The following is a 19,078-nucleotide window of genomic DNA, read 5'->3' as shown; positions in this document are numbered from 1 at the left end:
TGGAGATTTGCTTGGCCAGTCCATCACCTTTACCCTCAGCTTCTTTAGCAAGGCAGTGGTTGCTCTTTCTCGAACATCACGGGACACAGAGCCACAGTAATTACTGATGGTTATATAGGGTATCACTGGTGATTGGACACTGGTACACCCTATCAGGAAGTTCAACCCCCTATATAATCCCTCCCCTTGCAGGGATACCTCAGTTTTTACACCAGTGTCAAGTGTTCATGCTGCACAAGTTTTCACAGCGCTCCGGCCCCAAGGTAGGATGTATGGGGGGATTTCTCATGATTGAATGTTCCCCCCAGATTAGAGCAGGGGTCTAGAAAGCGGTTATACCGCTCGGGCACCGCTCCCTCGGCCGCCATTACCGCCATTGCCGTTTTTTAGGCAGGCTCTTCACTACCAGCCTCTCTCCCTCCTCCCCCTCCCCCAGCCTTCCTCCATAGTATTTCAGGAGAGTCGGCCAGCGCGGGAAGCGCTCGTTTTTTCGAAATTCGAGGGGGTGGGGCTTAGTCGCCCACTCAGGCCAGCTGCAGGCTATTAAAGGCACTCTGTACAGGTGCACACAGCCTTTGGAGGGACACAGAGCTGACAGTCGCATGTAAGGTGGGACACAGGCATTCTCCTAGGCAGCATTTACTAAGGTAACACCAGACTGAGCATTATGTAGCAGGGCTTTTAGCCAGACTACATCGCTCAGCAGGCAGTGTTCATTTGTGATACCTCACACCTTGTTGCTTTGCACTATGGGTAGAAGAGGTTCAAGCACCCCAAGAACCAGAGACACTAGGGGATCTCGTTCAGGTTCTGAGGGCCCCCTGTCAGCAGCATCCTCCCCCCCTGAAGGGCCAGGGATGGCTAGCCAGGGAGATCCGTCGGGGTCAGGGGCTACACCTGCTTCTGGCACTTCAGCCCCTGTATACATTACACAAGAGGTTTTTTCCTCAACCATTAATGGTTTAGAGGAAAGACTAATGGCTGTGATTACAGCTTCACTCAGTGGAAGAAAACGTACTAGGCCTTCCTCTGTTCTCCAAGACCCTCAGGAAGAGGAGCTCTGGGATAAAGGAGAGGAATCCCTTTCAGAGGATCGGGATGGGACGGATGATTCCTCTTCGGAGGAATCAGGTGGAGAGGGGCCCTCTGCGACTTCCCAAGAGGAGAAAGTCTTAGTGCAGATCCTTACTGGATTGGTCCGCTCCACATTTAAGTTGCCCGTACCTGAAACTGTTAAAGAATCCTCTTCTGCTTTGGGGTCACTGAAACCTTTCCAAGCAGCACATGCTTTTCCTGTTCATAATTTACTTGAAAAGCTCATTTATTCTGAGTGGGATCACCCAGACAAACGTTTTTTTCTGCCGAGAAAGTTTTCAACACTTTACCCGATGGAAGAAAAGTTTATTAAAATGTGGGAAATACCGGCCATTGATGCTGCCATTTCCTCCGTAAATAATAGTCTGACTTGTCCTGTAGACAATGCTCAGATGCTCAGGGATCCTGTAGATAAAAAGATGGAATCCTTATTGAAGGATGTTTTTTCCTTAGCAGGTTCAGTGGCTCAACCTGCAGTAGCAGCGATTGGAGTCTGTCAATACTTAAGAGACCATGTTAAGCAGGTCATCAAAGTATTACCTGAACAGCAGGCCCAGGGGTTTGCTAACCTTCCAGCGGCCTTATGCTTTGTGGTTGACGCCATTAGAGATTTTTTCGTGCAAACCTCCCGTCTTTCACTGGGGTTGGTGCATATACGTAGAATCCTATGGTTGAAAAATTGGTCAGCCGAAGCACCATGTAAGAAGCTCCTGGCGGGGTTTCCATTTCGTGGTGAAAGGTTGTTTGGAGAGGACTTGGATAACTATATCAAGAGAATCTCTTGTGGGAAAAGCACTCTCTTACCTGTTAAGAAGAGGAGTAAGCGTCCCTCTTTCAAACGGACTCTTTCCCCAGCGCCGGGGGCTTCAGCCTCCAGGCAGTCTCGGCGGCCTCCTCCATCTGGGTCCAGAGACAAGAGTCAACCCCAGGGACAGAAGAAGTCCTGGGGGAAGAAGCCTACTAGGCAAAACACCAAGACCTTGGCATGAGGGGGCGCCCCCGCTCACTCGAGTGGGGGGAAGACTGCGACAGTTCTCAGGGGCTCTGGCAGGAGGATTTCCAGGACAGATGGGTAATCTCCACGGTAACCTTAGGGTACAAGCTGGAGTTTCAGGAATTTCCCTCTCCTCGGTTCTTCAGATCAAGTGTCCCCAGAGACCCAGAGAAGAAGCAGTCGCTCCTTCTAGCGTTAGAGCGACTTTTGTCGCAGGAGGTCATTATGATGGTTCCCGCAAAGGACCAAGGATTGGGCTTCTATTCCAACCTTTTTACGGTCCAAAAACCAAATGGGGTTGTCAGACCCATTCTGGATTTAAGGGATCTGAACCGATTCCTGAGGATTCAGTCCTTCTGCATGGAATCAGTCCGGATGGTAGTCTCTACCCTGCAGGGAGGAGAATTTCTGGCATCGATAGACATCAGAGATGCATATCTGCATGTGCCCATTTTTCCTGCTCATCAGAAGTTTCTGTGCTTCGAGGTAGGAGGGCGCCATTTCCAGTTTGTGGCGCTGCCTTTTGGGATAGCCACTGCACCTCGGGTGTTCACAAAGGTATTGGCCCCTCCTCTGGCCAGACTAAGGGCTCAGGGTATAGCTGTCATAGCATACCTAGAAGACCTGCTATTGATAGACCGGTCGGTAGCCTCCTTGAACAGGAACTCGAGATCCACAGTCAACTATCTGGAACACCTAGGTTGGATCCTCAACCTAGAAAAATCTTTCCGAAAACCAGTAAAAAGACTGGAGTATTTAGGTCTGATCATAGATACAAGCCAGGAGAAAGTATTTCTACCTCAGGCGAAGATCACTGCTTTAAGGGAGCTGATTCTGACAGTCAGGACCAAGAAGGGTCCTTTTGTCCGCCTTTTATGAGGCTGCTAGGGAAGATGGTGTCTTCATTCGAAGCAGTTCCCTATGCTCAGTTTCATTCAAGAATGCTGCAACACAGTATTCTGTCAACCTGGAACAAGAAGGTTCAGGCATTAGACTTTCCGATGCACCTGTCGCATGCGGTGCGTCAGAGCCTCAATTGGTGGCTCATACCCGAAAACCTGCAGAAGGGGAAATCCTTTCTACCGGTTACCTGGATGGTGGTAACAACAGATGCCAGTCTGTCAGGTTGGGGAGCAGTTCTGGAACAGTCTGCGGTTCAGGGGATATGGTCCAAGACAGAGAGGACCTTACCCATCAACATTCTGGAGATCCGGGCGGTATATCTAGCCCTAAAAGCCTGGACTCTCAGGTTACAGGGCTGCCCGGTCAGGATCCAGTCCGACAATGCCACAGCAGTGGCTTATGTCAATCATCAGGGAGGCACCCGGAGCCGAGCTGCTCAAAAGGAGGTGAACCAGATCTTAGTCTGCCATGCATATCAGCAGTTTTTATTCCAGGGATAGAGAACTGGCAGGCGGACTATCTAAGTCACCAGCAGTTACTCCCAGGGGAATGGTCTCTACACCCCGACGTCTTTTGGGCCATATGCCAAAGATGGGGGGTCCCAGATGTAGATCTCTTTGCATCCCGATTCAACAAAAAGATAGACAGATTTGTGGCAAGGACGAGGGATCCTCTTGCATGCGGGACGGATGCGTTGGTGGTTCCGTGGCATCAGTTCTCAATGATTTACGCATTCCCGCCTATTCTGCTACTGCCACGACTCCTTCGCAGGATCAGGCAGGAAAGGAAGTCGGTACTTCTAGTGGCCCCCGCTTGGCCCAGAAGGACTTGGTATGCAGAAATAGTAAGGATGACGGTGGGTTCCCCGTGGACCCTACCGGTACGCCCAGACCTGTTATCTCAAGGTCCAGTGTTCCATCCTGCCTTACAAACGCTAAATTTGACGGTTTGGCTATTGAGACCCATGTTCTGAAGAGTCGTGAGCTTACAGGTCCTGTCATATCTACCTTGATTAATGCAAGGAAGCCAGCGTCCAGAATGATTTATCATAGAGTCTGGAAAGCTTATGTATCCTGGTGTGAATCCAGAGGTTGGCATCCCAGGAAATATGTCATAGGTAGAATTCTTGATTTTCTACAATTAGGATTAGAGATGAAGCCGGCCTTGAGTACCATCAAGGGCCAGGTCTCAGCTTTATCAGTATTATTTCAATGGCCACTTGCTTTGCATTCTTTGGTCCGAAACTTTATACAGGGGGTGATGCGTCTTAATCCTCCGGTTAAAGCGCTCCTAAACCCCTTGGACTTGAACTTGGTCCTGGCTGTGTTACAGAAACAGCATTTTGAACCAATAAGTCAGATTCCTTTGGTCTTGTTGACAAGAAAGTTAATTTTTCTGGTGGCCATCTCTTCTGCTAGAAGAGTTTCAGAATTAGCAGCCCTTTCCTGTAAGGAGCCTTATTTGATTATACACAAGGATAGAGTGGTACTGCGCCCTCATCCTAGTTTTTTACCAAAGGTGGTTTCTGATTTTCATTTAAACCAAGACATTGTTCTGCCTTCCTTTTTTCCAGATCCCTGTTCTCCGGAAGAGAGATCTCTACATTCGTTGGATGTAGTAAGAGCAGTTAAGGCCTATCTCGGGGCAACTGCTCAGATCCGCAAGACGGATGTTTTGTTTGTGCTGCCAGAGGGTCCCAATAGAGGACAGGCAGCGTCAAAAGCTACCATTTCTAAATGGATTTGACAATTGATCATTCAAGCTTACGGTTTGAAACAGAGGATTCCTCCGTTTCAGATCAGGGCACATTCCACAAGGGCTATTGGTGCTTCTTGGGCGGTGCATCACCGGGCCTCTATGGCTCAAATCTGCAAGGCCGCAACCTGGTCTTCAGTTCATACATTCACCAGATTCTATCAGGTGGATGTGAGAAGGCATGAGGCTATCGCCTTTGGGCGTAGTGTGCTGCAGGCAGCGGTACAGGGTCCTCAGGGCTGATTGCACCCTACTTGGTCGTGGTTTCCCCCCCTCAGGTAGCATTGCTCTGGGACATCCCATCAGTAATTACTGTGGCTCTGTGTCCCGTGATGTTCGAGAAAGAAAATAGGATTTTTTAAAACGGCTTGCCTGTAAAAATCCTTTTCTTTCGAACGACATCACGGGACACAGAGGTCCCGCCCCTCTTCTAATACACTATATTGCTTGGCTACAAAACTGAGGTATCCCTGCAAGGGGAGGGATTATATAGGGGGTTGAACTTCCTGATAGGGTGTACCAGTGTCCAATCACCAGTGATACCCTATATAACCCATCAGTAATTACTGTGGCTCTGTGTCCCGTGATGTCCTTCGAAAGAAAAGGATTTTACAGGTAAGCTGTTTTAAAAAATCCTATTTTCTTCAGTGTTACATCAAAAGATATAATAAAATATTTACAAAAATGTGAGGGGTGTACGCACTTTTGTGAGATACTGTAAGTATGACATGTTTGTTATTTTTTTTTAAATCCGCCTTTAATATCACTTTAAATTTGATAGCACTGTTATGGCAGTTTGCATTGTTCTGATCTGCACATTATTGTGTATAAATGTTTATATTCTCTTTTTGTAACTTGTACATTGTCCTATTCATTTAGGTGAATGCAGTGTTACCAGTTCTTCCTCTCCTATTCCCTGTTATGTGGATTCTAGTTACTGCTCTGTGTGAAGCTCGTGTATTAGCCCAAATGGGCAGACCCTGCCCTACCTCTTTGGTAAGAATTCCTATTTGCTTTTTCCCGTACTTTTCTGTGATACAAGCTTGTCAGTAATGTCTGTGGCCTTCTTCACAGGTGGCTAAATTTTCAGAGGATACTTTAAGCAGCTATACTGAAGTTGCGTCTAGTCAGGTCAGTATACAAGGAATAGCAAACATATGAGTGTTTGTCCTTTAAATGAATGCAATGCTTCATACCTTGTATCACATTTAAAGTGAACCTTCAAAAATAGGAATATGGGACTTGTTCTCAGAGGGGCAACTCTAGGGCTGTCATCATTGTACTAGTTTCACACTGTAGGTAGTTGCTGATCTAGAACAAGTATTGCAGAATGGTTGTAGACTTTTCAGACTCAGTTGGCTGTGTGCTTGTTCAAGGCTAGTGATTTGGTGTGCAGCCAGGTTCAGGATGTCGGTGGGCAGCACAGTGGCTAAGTGGTAAGCACTTCCACCTGGTAGCACTGGGGTCAGTGGATCGAATCCCAACCTTGGCACTACCTGCCTGGAGTTTGCATGTTCCTCCTATGCCTGTGTGGATTTCCCCCCGGTACTCCGGTTTCCTTCCACACTCCAAAGACATGCTGGTAGGTTCATTGGCTTCTGTCTAAATTGACCCTAGTATGTATACAGTGGATATAAAAAGTCTACACACCCCTGTTAAAATGTCAGGTTTCTGTGATGTAAAAAAAATAAAACAAATATAAATCATTTCAGAACTTTTTTCACCTTTTAATGTGACCTATAAACTGTACAACTCAATTGAAAAACCAACTAAAATCTTTTAGGGGGGGGAGTAAAAATAAAAATACTAAAATAATGTGGTTTCATAAGTGTGCACACCCTCTTATAACTGGGGATGTAGCTGTGTTCAGAAATAAGCAATCACATTCAAACTCATGTTAAATAGGAGTCTGTACACACCTGTCATCATTTAAGGTGCCTCTGATTAACCCCAAGTGAAGTTCAATTGTTCTAGTAGGTCTTTCCTGACATTTTCTTAGTCGCATTCTACAGCAAAAGCCATGGTCTGCAGAGAGCTTCCAAAGCATCAGAGGGATCTCATTGTTAAAATGTATCAGTCAGGAGCAGGGTACAGAAGAATTTCCAAGGCAGTAGATATACCATAGAACACAGTGAAGACAGTCATCATAAAGTGGAGAAAATATGGCACAACAATGACATTACCAAGAACTGGACGTCCCTCCAAAATTGATGAAAAGACGAGAAGAAAACTGGTCAGGGAGGCTGCCAAGAGGCCTACAGCAACAAAGGAGCTGCAAGAATATCTGGCAAGTACTGGCTGTGTGGTACATGTGACAACAATCTCCCGTATTCTTCATATGTCTGGGCTATGGGGTAGAGTGGCAAGAGGGAAGCCTTTTCTTACGAAGAAAAACATCCAAGCCCAGCTAAATTTTTCAAAAACACATCCGTAGTCTCCCAAAAGCATGTGGGAAAATGTGTTATGGTTTGATGAAACCAAGGTTGAACTTTTTGGCCATAATTCCAAAAGATATGCTTGGCACAAAAACAACACTGCACATCACCAAAATAACACCATACCTACAGTGAAGCATGGTGGTGGCAACATCATGCTTTGGAGCTGTTTTTCTTCAGCTGCAACAGGGGCCTTAGTCAAGGTAGAAGGAATTATGAACAGTTCCAAATACCAGTCAATATTGACACAAAACCTTCAGGCTTCTGCTATAAAGCTGAAAATTAAGAGGAATTTTATCTTTCAGCATGACAAGAACCCAAAGCATACATCCAAATCAACAAAGGAATGGCTTCACCAGAAGAAGATTAAAGTTTTGGAATGGCCCAGCCAGAGCCCAGACCTGAATCCGATTGAAAATCTGTGGGGTGATCTGAAGAGGGCTGTGCACAGGAGATGCCCTCTCAATCTGACAGATTTGGAGTGTTTTTGCAAAGAAGAGTGGGCAAATATTGCCAATTCAAGATGTGCCATGCTGATAGACTCATACCCAAAAAGACTGAGTGCTGTAATAAAATCAAAAGGTGCTTCAGCAAAGTATTAGTTTAAGGGTGTGCACACTTATGCAACCATATTATTTTATTTTTTTATTTTTACTTCCCTCCACCTAAAAGATAGTTTGTTGTTCAGCTGAGTTGTACAGTTTATACTGTAAATGTGAGTTGGGGACCTTAGATCGTAAGCTCCTTGAGGGCAGGAGGGACTGATGTGAATGTACAATGTAATATATATATATATATATATATATATATATATATATATATATATATATATATATATATATATATATATATATATATATATATATATATATATATATATATATATATATATGAGCAATTACTGCACTACCAAAAAGATATAAAAAAAGCTGCCAACACTGCAATCTGACGAATTGTGTTGATATTGAAAAGTAAAAAAGTGCAGGGCTAAATGTGAAGCATATGTGGGTGTGAACCAATAAAAGTGCATATATTGAAATCTGCAAGATGAATGCACAGTGGATGAATAAATTAAGTGTTAAATAATATTGGCTTGCACAATACAGTACACATAGACTGAGTGCTAGATAACATTGGCTTGCACCAATAAAATACACATAAGCCAGTGTACACAACCAATAAATCAAAATAAATGCAAATGTTCAACAAAATTAGTGCAAGGTGGATGCACAAAATACTATATGCATAACAATAATGTGCTTGCACCAATATTAAAGTGCAGATGAGCTTAAACAACTAAAATGTAAAACTAAAACAAATATATAAGTAGCCGCTAAAAAATAAACACAGTTCAAATGTGGTAAGCAGGGAGCTAGTGGGGCTCTGTTAAGCCAGATGGGAAAAGTCACCAGCATCCAAAAATGACAGTTCATGGAAACGAGGATGTGGGATAGAGTTTGAAAATGTAGGTTTATTCAGTATAGACAGACATGGCCTGTCCTCTATTAAAGGGGTCACCAAAGACTGTGCATCCGCCACCCAAAGGAGAGGATATGTACTCATACCAGAAGATGTGGACTCAAATGCCAGCGGTAGAGAGTCAACCAGGCATAAGGATGGAAACTGGAACTCAGATGTGATGTCTCTGGTGATCAGAATGCAATGTCCCAATGTCTCGTCCACCGAAGTTAATTATGCAAATAATTCATTAAAGAAAAAAGGGCCTCCACATAGTGTAGATCATAATGGAAGGAGTTTATCTAAAAATTAAGTACTGACATCAAGGCTGATGTATGGGTAAAATCAATGTGAGCACAGATATTCCAAAGAGTGCAATGTCCTTGTGGATGAAACGCATCGGTTCAAGTGAGTCAGCTCCACAAACATTGCACTCTTTGGAATATCTGTGCTCACACTGATTTTACCCATACATCAGCCTTGGTGTCAGTACTCTTCATTTTTAAATAAACTCCTTCCATTATGATCTACACTATGTGGAGGCCCTTTTTTCTTTCGTGAATTATTTGCATGATTAACTTCGGTGGACGAGACATTGGAACATTGCATTCTGATCACCAGTGACATCCCATTTGAGTTCCAGTTTCCATTCTTATGCCTGGTTGACTCTCTGCCGCTGGCATTTGAGTCATCTTCTGGTAAGAGTACAAATCATGCTGGTGACTTTTCCCATCTGGCTTAACAGAGCCCCACTACCTGCCTGCTCACCACATTTGAACTGTTTATTTTTTTGCGGCTACTTGTATATTTGTTTTAGTTGTTTTAGCTCATGTGCACTTTAATGTTGGTGCAAGCCAATTATTGTTATGCATTTAGGTTTTTTTGTGCATCCTTTTCATGCTAATTTTGTTGAACATTTGCATTTATTTTGATTTATTGTTTGTGTACACTAGCCTATGTGCATTTTATTGGTGCAAGCCAATGTTATTTAACACTTAATTTATTAATTCACTGTGCATTTATTTTGCAGATTTGCATATTGGTTCACAACCACATATGCTTCACATTTAGCGCTGCACTTTTTACTATATATATCAATTATTCACATCTCCGCTCAAAGGCGCCTGAAGCTCAAGAAAGTTCTGGAGCTTTTTTTGTAGCTCAAATTGAGCAGATGTGCACATTTTTGACTCGGTTTTATTCCCATAGAAATGAATGGAAACGTGCCATTTGCACATGTTTGTGTGCATTCGCGCATTTTGCTGTGCATTTTTGCACAATTTTCTGCTTGAATGAAAAAAATAGAAACAAATAATAATATATGAATAAATAAATGTAAAATGAATACACATATAACTAAAAGCCATCATAAACGAATACAATAAATCAATAATATGTAATAATCCATAAATAATAATTAACCCCTAACCTTAAAATTAAATAAAATAATAATAATTTATTAGTAGTAGTAATAACTAATTTATTTTGTGGTGGGGTGTTTTGTTATTTATTTCTATTTTATCATCAGTATTTTATTTATTTATTTATTTTTTGAAGGGTTAGGGGTAATTATTTATTATTACATAGGATTCATTTATTGTATTTAGTTATTATTTATTTATAATTAGTTTTATTTGTGTATTTACTTTACATTTATTTATTCATTAGTAGTAGTATTACAAAAAATGAATAACAAATGACCTTAACCTAATCCTAACTCTAACTCCTTACAAAAAAAAATAATAATGAATAATAATAAAAAAAGAAATAAAAGCTGATGGAAAAGCTGAAAAACCTAGCAACAAATGATGCAACACATAATAGTTTTCCTTTTTTGACTAAAAAAAACCTCAAATTTGCTGTATAAAAACATGTACATCGCGCATAAAATGTGCCAAAATTACACATAAGGATGCAAAAAAAAAAAAAATGCCAGAATAATGTTACACTCAGGTGTGAATGCAGCCTAAGTGAAAAATATAAAGTTGCTGGAAAAAAAGTGTAAACAAATGAAGTTAAACCTAAGCCCCCCACCCCACCCAAAAAAATGAAGTCCTCCCACTCCACTGCCAAAAAGACTCAACCATACGAGAGTAAATACAGTATCTCACAAAAGTGAGTGCACCCCTCACATTTTTGTAAATATTTTACTATATCTTTTCATGTGACAACACTGAAGAAATTACACTTTGCTACAATGTAAAGTAGTGAGTGTACAGCTTGTATGACAGTGTAAATTTGCTGTCCCCTCAAAATAACTCAACACACATACATTAATGTCTAAACCGCTAGCAACAAAAGTGAGTACACCCCTAAGTGAAAATGTCCATATTGGGCCCAATTAGCCATTTTCCCTCCTCAGTGGCATGTGACTCGTTAGTGTTACAAGGTCTCAGGTGTGAATGGGGAACAGGTGTGTTAAATTTGGTGTTAATGCTCTCACTCTCGCATACTGGTCACTGGAAGTTCAACATGGCACCTCATGGCAAAGAACTCTGAGGATCTAAAAAAAATTATTGTTGATCTACATAAAGATGGCCTAGGCTATAAGGGGATTGCCAAGACCCTGACACTGAGCTGCAGCACGGTGGCCAGGACCATATAGCGGTTTAACAGGACAGGTTCCACTCAGAACAGGCCTCGCCATGGTTGACCAAAGAAGTTGAGTGCACGTGCTCAGCGTCCTATCCAGAGGTTGTCTTTGGGAAATAGACGAATGAGTGCTGCCAGCATTGCTGTAGAGGTTGAAGGGGTCAGCCTGTCAGCGCTCAGACCATACGCCGCACACTGCATCATATTGGTCTGCATGGCTGTCGTCCCAGAAGGAAGCCCCTTCTAAAGATGATGCACAAGAAAGCCCGCAAACAGTTTGCTGAAGACAGGCAGACTAAGGACATGGATTACTGGAACCATGTCCTGTGGTCTGATGAGACCAAGATAAAATTATTTGGTTCAAATGGTGTCAAGCATGTGCGGCGGCAACTAGGAGAGGAGTACAAAGACAAGTGTATCTTGCCTACAGTCAAGCATGGTGGTGGGAGTGTCTTGGTCTGGGGCTGCATGAGTGCTGCTGGCACTGGGGAGCTACAGTTCATTGAGGGAATCATGAATGCCAACATGTACTGTGACATACTGAAGCAGGACATGATCCCCTCCCTTCAGAGACTGGGCCGCAGGGCAGTATACCAACATGATAACGCCCCCAAACACACCTCCAAGATGACCACTGCCTTGCTAAAGAAGCTGATGGTAAAGGTGATGGACTGGCCAAGCATGTCTCCAGACCTAAACCCTATTGAGCATCTGTGGGGCATCCTCAAATGGAAGGTGGAGGAGCGCAAGGTCTCTAACATCCAACAGCTCCGTGATGTCATCATGGAGGAGTGGAAGAGGACTTCAGTGGCAACCTGTGAAGCTCTGGTGAACTCCATGCCCAAGAGGGTTAAGGCAGTGCTAGAAAATGATGGCCACACAAAATATTGACACTTTGGGCCCAATTTGGACATTTTCACTTAGGGATGTACTCACTTTTGTTGCCAGCAGTTTAGACATTAAAGTGATTGTAAAGGCTTGTTTAAAAAAAATAAAAATAAAATAACAAATTATGTTATACTTATCTCCTCTGTGCAGTTGGTTTTGGACAGAGCAGCCTGGATCCTCCTCTTCTTGGGTCCCTCTTTGCTCCTCCTAGCCCCTCCCTCCTTTGAGTGCTCCTCAACCAGCAGCTTGCTACAGGGGGCATCCAAGCCAAGTCAGAGCTCCATGTATCAATTCAGACACAGAGACCCAACCCATCTCTCCCCTGATTGGCTGATTGATAGCCCGGGAGCCAATGGCACCGCTGCTCTGTCTCAGCCAATCAGGAGGAGTGTCCTGGATGGCTGAGGGGATCCTGGACATCGCTGGAGAGAGAAGGGGCTCAGGTAGGTAATTGGGGGGTGTTGGGGAGGCTGATACACACAGAAGGTTTTTTATCTTAATGCATAGAATGCATTAGGATAATACAAAACCTTCTGCCTTTACAACTCCTTAAATAGCTGTGTGTTGAGTTATTTTGAGATGACAGCAAATTTACACTATTATACAAGCTGTACACTCACTAATTTACATTGTAGCAAAGTGTCTTTTTTTCAGTGTTGTCACATGAAAAGATATAATAAAATATTCACTTTTGTGAGATACTGTACATGCATCGGAGGCACTAATGTACTAAAGGTTGATTGCACAACACGTGTTGCAAATGGTCGTGCACGCCTCATTGAGCCCAATAATTTCAGGCCCATTTTTTATGGTCAACTTTAAACAGATGACCTGTACAGACTTTTAAAGTATCGCCTATGGAAAAAAAATTTCGGCGTTTCACAGGCACACACAATTTGAATGCTTGACCTGTTGAGTATCTGTTTATTTGGCACAACCTCATCTATCTTTTATGTTTTGCCAAACAATTGGATAATATATTGCATTTGTGTGCCCTATAAATGCATTCCTATGGGCAAACGGTTATAAACGTTATCCGTTTATGTCTGTTTTTCAACCGCTTCTGTTAAGGTATGCTTTTTTTTTTTAAATGGAAGGGAAGTCTGCATTTTTGTTCTGTTTTAAAAAAAACGGAAGCGAACAAAAAACAGATGTAAATGGATAAAAAACAGATGGAAACTTTACAGAACTAAATGGAAGATGGATAAACTGATGTAAACTGAATCCATTTTTTGTTAAAACGTGACTGAACGGATGAAACCCATGTGAAAGGTGTAAAAATTCTTACTCCGGGACTCAAGTGGTTAAAGTGTAAGTTCTCCTTTACAGAAAAATCTGTAAGGTGAACTTACAAAGGAACACCCCCCCCCCCCCCCCAGTCCCGCTGACCTGCAGCGTGGTGACCTCCCATTCTGAGCCCCTGTATAGCTGCCTCGCAGCTCCGGGGCTTAGAAATCCCCTCGGCATCCACGCATCTTCTTCCCCGCTGAGAGGACGGGCTACGCGGGTTCTAATTGGTCGGTGCCGCCGACCAATTACAATGCTCCTAAATGTCCCTCCTGACGGGGTACATTTAGGAGATTAAGCTCCGGGGATTTCTAAGCCCCGGAGCCGTGAGGCGGCTATACCGGGGCTTAGAACGGGAGATCGACACGCTGCAGGTCAGCGATACTGGGGAGAGGGAGCGAGGGGTGAGAAGGGGGACCTGTGTATGTTCACCTTAAAGATTTTTCTGTAAAGGTAAACTTACCCTTTAAGGACTCCAGCTAGTGGATGGAAAAACTGATGTAAACTGATAGGCCCCTTTCACACAGGCTTTCCAATCAGTTTTTCAGGCAGGCCTGATCGGACTCTCCATGCACCTCTATGGAGCGGCAGATGTCAGTGGTGACATGTCCGCTGATATCCGATCCTATCTGTGAAATCCAGATGGATGGTGACCCTATTTTCCATCCGTCTGGTGGATTGGATGAAAACAGATAGGCGGTCCATTTTCATCCAATCACCCCATAGAGGAGAGTGGGGCTCTGACAGGTCCATTTCTGCACAGTGAGTGGAGATGGACCTGTCATCTACCTGCTCAGCGGGGATCAATGGATCGATCTCCCGCTGAGCGGAAAGCCCGTGTGAAAGAGCCCATACGTATTTTCTTTTAAGCATACGGAATGCCCAAAGCATGCATTTTTGTATGTGTGCCTGCGTATGTGGGGGGGGGTCAATTTTTATTTATTTTTTTTTACTTTTCATGTGTCTTTTTAGGGCCCCTTTCACACATGCGGACCATTTGTTTCATTTGTTCAGTCACGTTATTTCAAAGAAAAAACGGATGAAGTTTACATCTGTTTTTCATTCGTTTTTAAATCAGTTTTTTACATCTGCCAGCTTGAGTCCTGGAGCCATTTTTTATGCAAAAAACGGCTTGTCCATTTACATCTGTTCTTCATCCTATATGTCTTTTTAACTAAAGAAAAATAGGGCTTTGATCAGTTACAAAAAACTGATGTTGACAGAAATGTATGTAAATGGATGATAGATAATGGATCCATTTACAGCCGTTTTTTCTATAGAGATGCATCGATGTCTGTTTTTCATCCGTCAATCTTCCACACAAACAGAGCTGCAGAGCTCTGCAGTTCAGGCAGTTAATTTGTCTTCTCTCCCCAATGCCTGATGGTCCCAGTGTGAGACTCTTGGGGTATAAGTTTTGGGACCCACGGGGTATCTTCACCCTTTGGCAATGGTGGACATTGGTTTTAGATCCAATAATGGCTATTTTTGATGTAATTCATTGTCCGATGACTAAATATTCGGCATCTCTCTCCTACCTGCCCCTCATGAAAGACCTATTATGTCTGAAACACATCGGGTTAAAGAGGACATACAAGTGCACCAAATCTGGGTCATCCACTGAATATATAGCCGTTGTTACCAACTATTTTATGTAATTTTGTTTTTTGCTATGTTTTTATATGCTCTAATAAAATTCTGTCATTTTCTGAAATCTACTAAAGTACTTTTGTTGCCCCTAAAGTCCCACTTCAAGGGGGTAGCCTCTTCCTTCTGCTTATTATTTGGGATGTTGGCAACATTAATGATTACTTCTGGGTGGACATACAATAATGAAAAACGGACAAATGGTCCATCTGCATATGTGAAAGGAGCCTTAGTGTTTTTTTTTTAAACTTGGCAATAAAATTATATCACATAGGGGACCAATAGCCCCTTATGTGATGGCATATAAGTGACAGGTCCTCTTTGGGAGGGTGGGGGGGCTGTGTGCAGGAGAGAGGCAGGAGAGGAGTGTGGACACCCTGGCATGATGTCCACACCACTCGCCATCCTCAGACAACCCATCACCCCCAGCACTAAAGCCTCGGAGTCGTCTTTGACTCAAACATGACGATGGATGCACAAATAGGATCAGTAGTCAGCGCATCCCACTACCTTCTTTGCCTATTGCGTAGACTCACCCCCTTTATCCCGGAAGGAGATACAGCAGCAGTAGTTGGAACAATCATCAATTCCCGACTCGACTAAGCAAATTCCTTATACCTAGGACTTCCAAAAGGCTAAATTTCACATCTACAAATTGTCCAGGACACAGCAGGCAGACTGGTAACTTGAAAAAAACCCTGGGAATCAATCACCCCATCCCTGAGGACCCTCCATTGGTGGCTAGCTGTGAAGGACCGAGTTACATTTAAGACCCTCTGCCTCACTCACAAATGTACACAAGGAAAAGCCCCGCAATACCTCTACGACAAAATAAAGCACTACACACCAGGTCGCCCTCTCCGGTCCACTAACCAGAACCTCCTCCACATCCCCAAGACCCGTTATAAATTAAAAGGCGAACGAAGGTTCGCAGTCCAAGGACCACGGCTATGGAACGCTCTACCCGCGGACATCCGCTCGGAAGAAAACCATCTGGCCTTCAGGAAGAAGCTCAAGACCCATCTCTCTGAAGACCCAGACTGACACTGGCGGGAAAAGCCCCTAAGGCGATTTAGTTTGCATATATAGCACTTTACAAGTTATTCATTCATTCAAGAGCAGTGTATACAGTGAGGGGACAGTGTGAACAGACAGGCTCCCTCACTTGCTGGCGCTGACTGACATTGCCTGCTTTAAATGTTGCCCATAGGAATGCATTGCTGTCCATTTTTCATCCGTCATCGGATGGATGAAAAATGGACATATGGAACGCCCATTTGAAAGGCGCCTTAGTGTATTTTTTACTGAAATATTGTGCTTGATAAACCGCTAATATCATGTGACATGAAATGTTTGCACTACCACTACAGATAATCCTCGTTTAACGACTGCTTGGACTTAAGACTAGCTCTCCCCACCCGAACGACGCGCTGTACATCATTGTATTGTGTTGTACAGTACACAATTTTCGTTTGTGTTCTGTACTGCAAATGAAAAATGTTAAATGTTATTGAGCTGAAGTTTTGTGTTTAGATTTTTTTTTTTCACAAAAAAAACCTGTTCCTCTGCTCTGCCTGGGCAGAGCAAAAGTTTTGTCCATTTAATTCTTTGTACTTTCCTCATTTAGACTCCTGTTTTTTAACAAATTAATCTCTTATGTAGGAAATGTTGCGCTCTGTGTATACGCACTTCCTGCGTGTTGTAAGGGGGAAATGTGAGACGCTGTCATATACGTCTGGTTTGCTGCATGGCCTGGGATCTGTCACGGTGAGTAGGAATATTGGCTTTTTGATTATAAGCACAATTTACTGCCATGGTTCCATCATTTCCTGCCCCCTTTGATGCCTACCAATGTCTACTATCTGGTGAATTGTGCTTGCCAACAATGTGCTGTCAGACACCACTGAGTTTTAAAGGAATTGGTAAAGAGCGGCTATGTTTTTTCCTTTCTTCAATCGGGAGAGGAAATGAGATTGGCCTTAAGTTTCATTAGGATCAGATTTAGTCTCTATCTATTTTTTTTCCACAGACCGTTGTTTCTCACTCCTTTCGTACTTAACGCAGGCAGTCCTGCCTGTCAGGCCAACCTTGTGTCCTTAGAACTTGAGCTTGGTCTTGACTGTCCTTGCAGAAGCCACCTTTTGAACCAATTTGAGAAACTCCGTTAGTCCTTTGACTCGGAAGGTGGCTTTTTTGGATGCTATCACTTCAGCAAGAGTGTCAGAGCTGACGGCTCTTTCATGTAAGAAGCTGTTCTTGGTTTTGCACCATGACAAGGTGATGTTGCGTCCTCATCCATCTTTCTTGCCTAGAGTGGCTTTTAGTTTTCACTTGAAACAGGACAGTGTCTTACCGTCTTTTCTAAATCCTCAGTAGGCAGGAGTAAGATCGCTGCATACTTTGTAGGTAGTTCAGGCAGTCAGGATTTATTCGAATTGTCAGCGCAGGTCAGGAATCTTGGTTTGTGCTGCCAGAAGAGCCCAGGAAGGGCAGCTGCATCCAAGTTAACTATTTCTCGTTGGATCCACCAGTTAATCTTTCAAGCCTATGGCTTGAAAGGGCCAGTCCCCACGCTTTCTGGTGAGAGCGCTTGCTACCAGGTGTGTGGGGGCATCCTGGGCTGTCTGCCATCAGGCGGCAGGGGCTAAGGTTTTCAGGGCAGCTACATGGTTTCTAGTTCATACATTCACAGGGTTTTACCAGATGGATATCAAAGCCATGGAGGAGACTGCTTTGGTCTACAGTATGTTACGGCCGGCAGAATAGGTCCGTCTCAGGTGGCAGTTTCTGTGATTGTGTCCCCCTCCCCTCAAGTGCATTGTTTTAGGACATCCCACATAGTAATTATTATGACTGCTCTGTGTCCTGTGATGTACGATAAAGAAAATCAGATTTTTCCTACATCTTACCTGTAAAATCCATTTCTTGGAGTACATCACAGGACACAGAGGCCTTCTCCTCTTTTCTGGGATATTTATTGCTTGCTACAAAACTGGGGTACTTCCTGTATAGGAGGGGTTATATAGGGGGGGACTTCCTGTTTGATCTGCTAGTGTCCATTCACCTATAGGTGGCGCATAACCCAGATAGTAATTATTATGGCTGCTCTGTGTCCTGTGATGTACTCCAAGAAATAGATTTCTTTATCGTGCATCATGGGACACAGAGCCTTAAGTAATTACTTAATGGGTTATAGGCTACCTTCAGGTGTTGACACTGGTAAACCCAATCAAGGAAGTTTACTTCCTATATAACCCCTCCTCCTTCCAGGAGCACATCAGTTTTTTCGCCAGTGTCTAATAGCGTTGGTCACAAGTGAAGATGTGCTCTGAGGAGCTCCAGGAGGGATCAATGCTGGATTTAAATAGCCTCCATAGACCAGATTCATCCTAAGTGCCATTGAGGCCTAAAAGGAAGGTACCTTGGGCCTCGTATCCGAAGCACAAGGTTTTGCCTGTAATGTCTCTCTTTGTAGGGCTGGACCCCAGGAACCCAGGGCTTAGGTCTTGCTACATTACCTAAACTTCCTGATGGGGTGCTTTTACTGGTCCAGGGCAGTTGGAACCCCGTTTTAGGGACCCAGTCCCTTAAGGTTTGCTACGCAGCCTGCTGTGATGGGTGAAGGTTGGATTGTTTGTTAATTCAACAAATCCTGCAGCGAGGATAAGGTAAGATATCTATGTATTTCTTTCATTAGGGAAAAAATGTTGTCATGCCTTATATTTCTACTAGAGGGAGTCTATGCACATACCTTACTCTGTTGTCTCACTGTAAGCTCAGTCCATGTTTGATTGCAGGAGCGTGTAGAGGGGAGACTCTGCAAGGTAACAGCTGCAAAAGTGTTTTTCTTCTCCCTGATGGGACCAGAGGGGGCGGGGGGGTGCGGGGGTCCCGCGAATACCGCTTATTGTTTTTACTGTGGCTGATTTCATTGTTTGTGCCTGCTGCTGGATGGGTCCCTGCCCCCCCCTCGTGTTGGGTCGGTGGACCCGAAAACGCCATGCACAAGCGTGGGAATGTTTTA

At 43.7% G+C, this 19,078-nt stretch overlaps 1 protein-coding gene across 5 annotated transcripts in view; it reads left to right on the top strand.

Annotated features, from left to right (window-relative positions):
• The window catches only part of TMEM94 (transmembrane protein 94), a 175,348-nt gene that overhangs the window by 81,491 nt on the left and 74,779 nt on the right, over nucleotides 1-19,078 (top strand). For all 5 annotated transcript variants that reach the window (XM_073608179.1, XM_073608181.1, XM_073608178.1 and 2 more), the window contains 3 exons: nucleotides 5,627-5,743; nucleotides 5,822-5,878; nucleotides 16,717-16,821. In XM_073608179.1, coding sequence (XP_073464280.1) covers nucleotides 5,627-5,743; nucleotides 5,822-5,878; nucleotides 16,717-16,821 — 279 coding nt within the window. The remainder of the gene's footprint in view (nucleotides 1-5,626; nucleotides 5,744-5,821; nucleotides 5,879-16,716; nucleotides 16,822-19,078) is intronic.

This window comes from Aquarana catesbeiana, linkage group LG12 (genome assembly GCF_042186555.1).
Source record: "Aquarana catesbeiana isolate 2022-GZ linkage group LG12, ASM4218655v1, whole genome shotgun sequence".
Classification (NCBI taxonomy): domain Eukaryota; kingdom Metazoa; phylum Chordata; class Amphibia; order Anura; family Ranidae; genus Aquarana; species Aquarana catesbeiana.
This window is presented reverse-complemented; position numbering and strand designations above follow the sequence as displayed.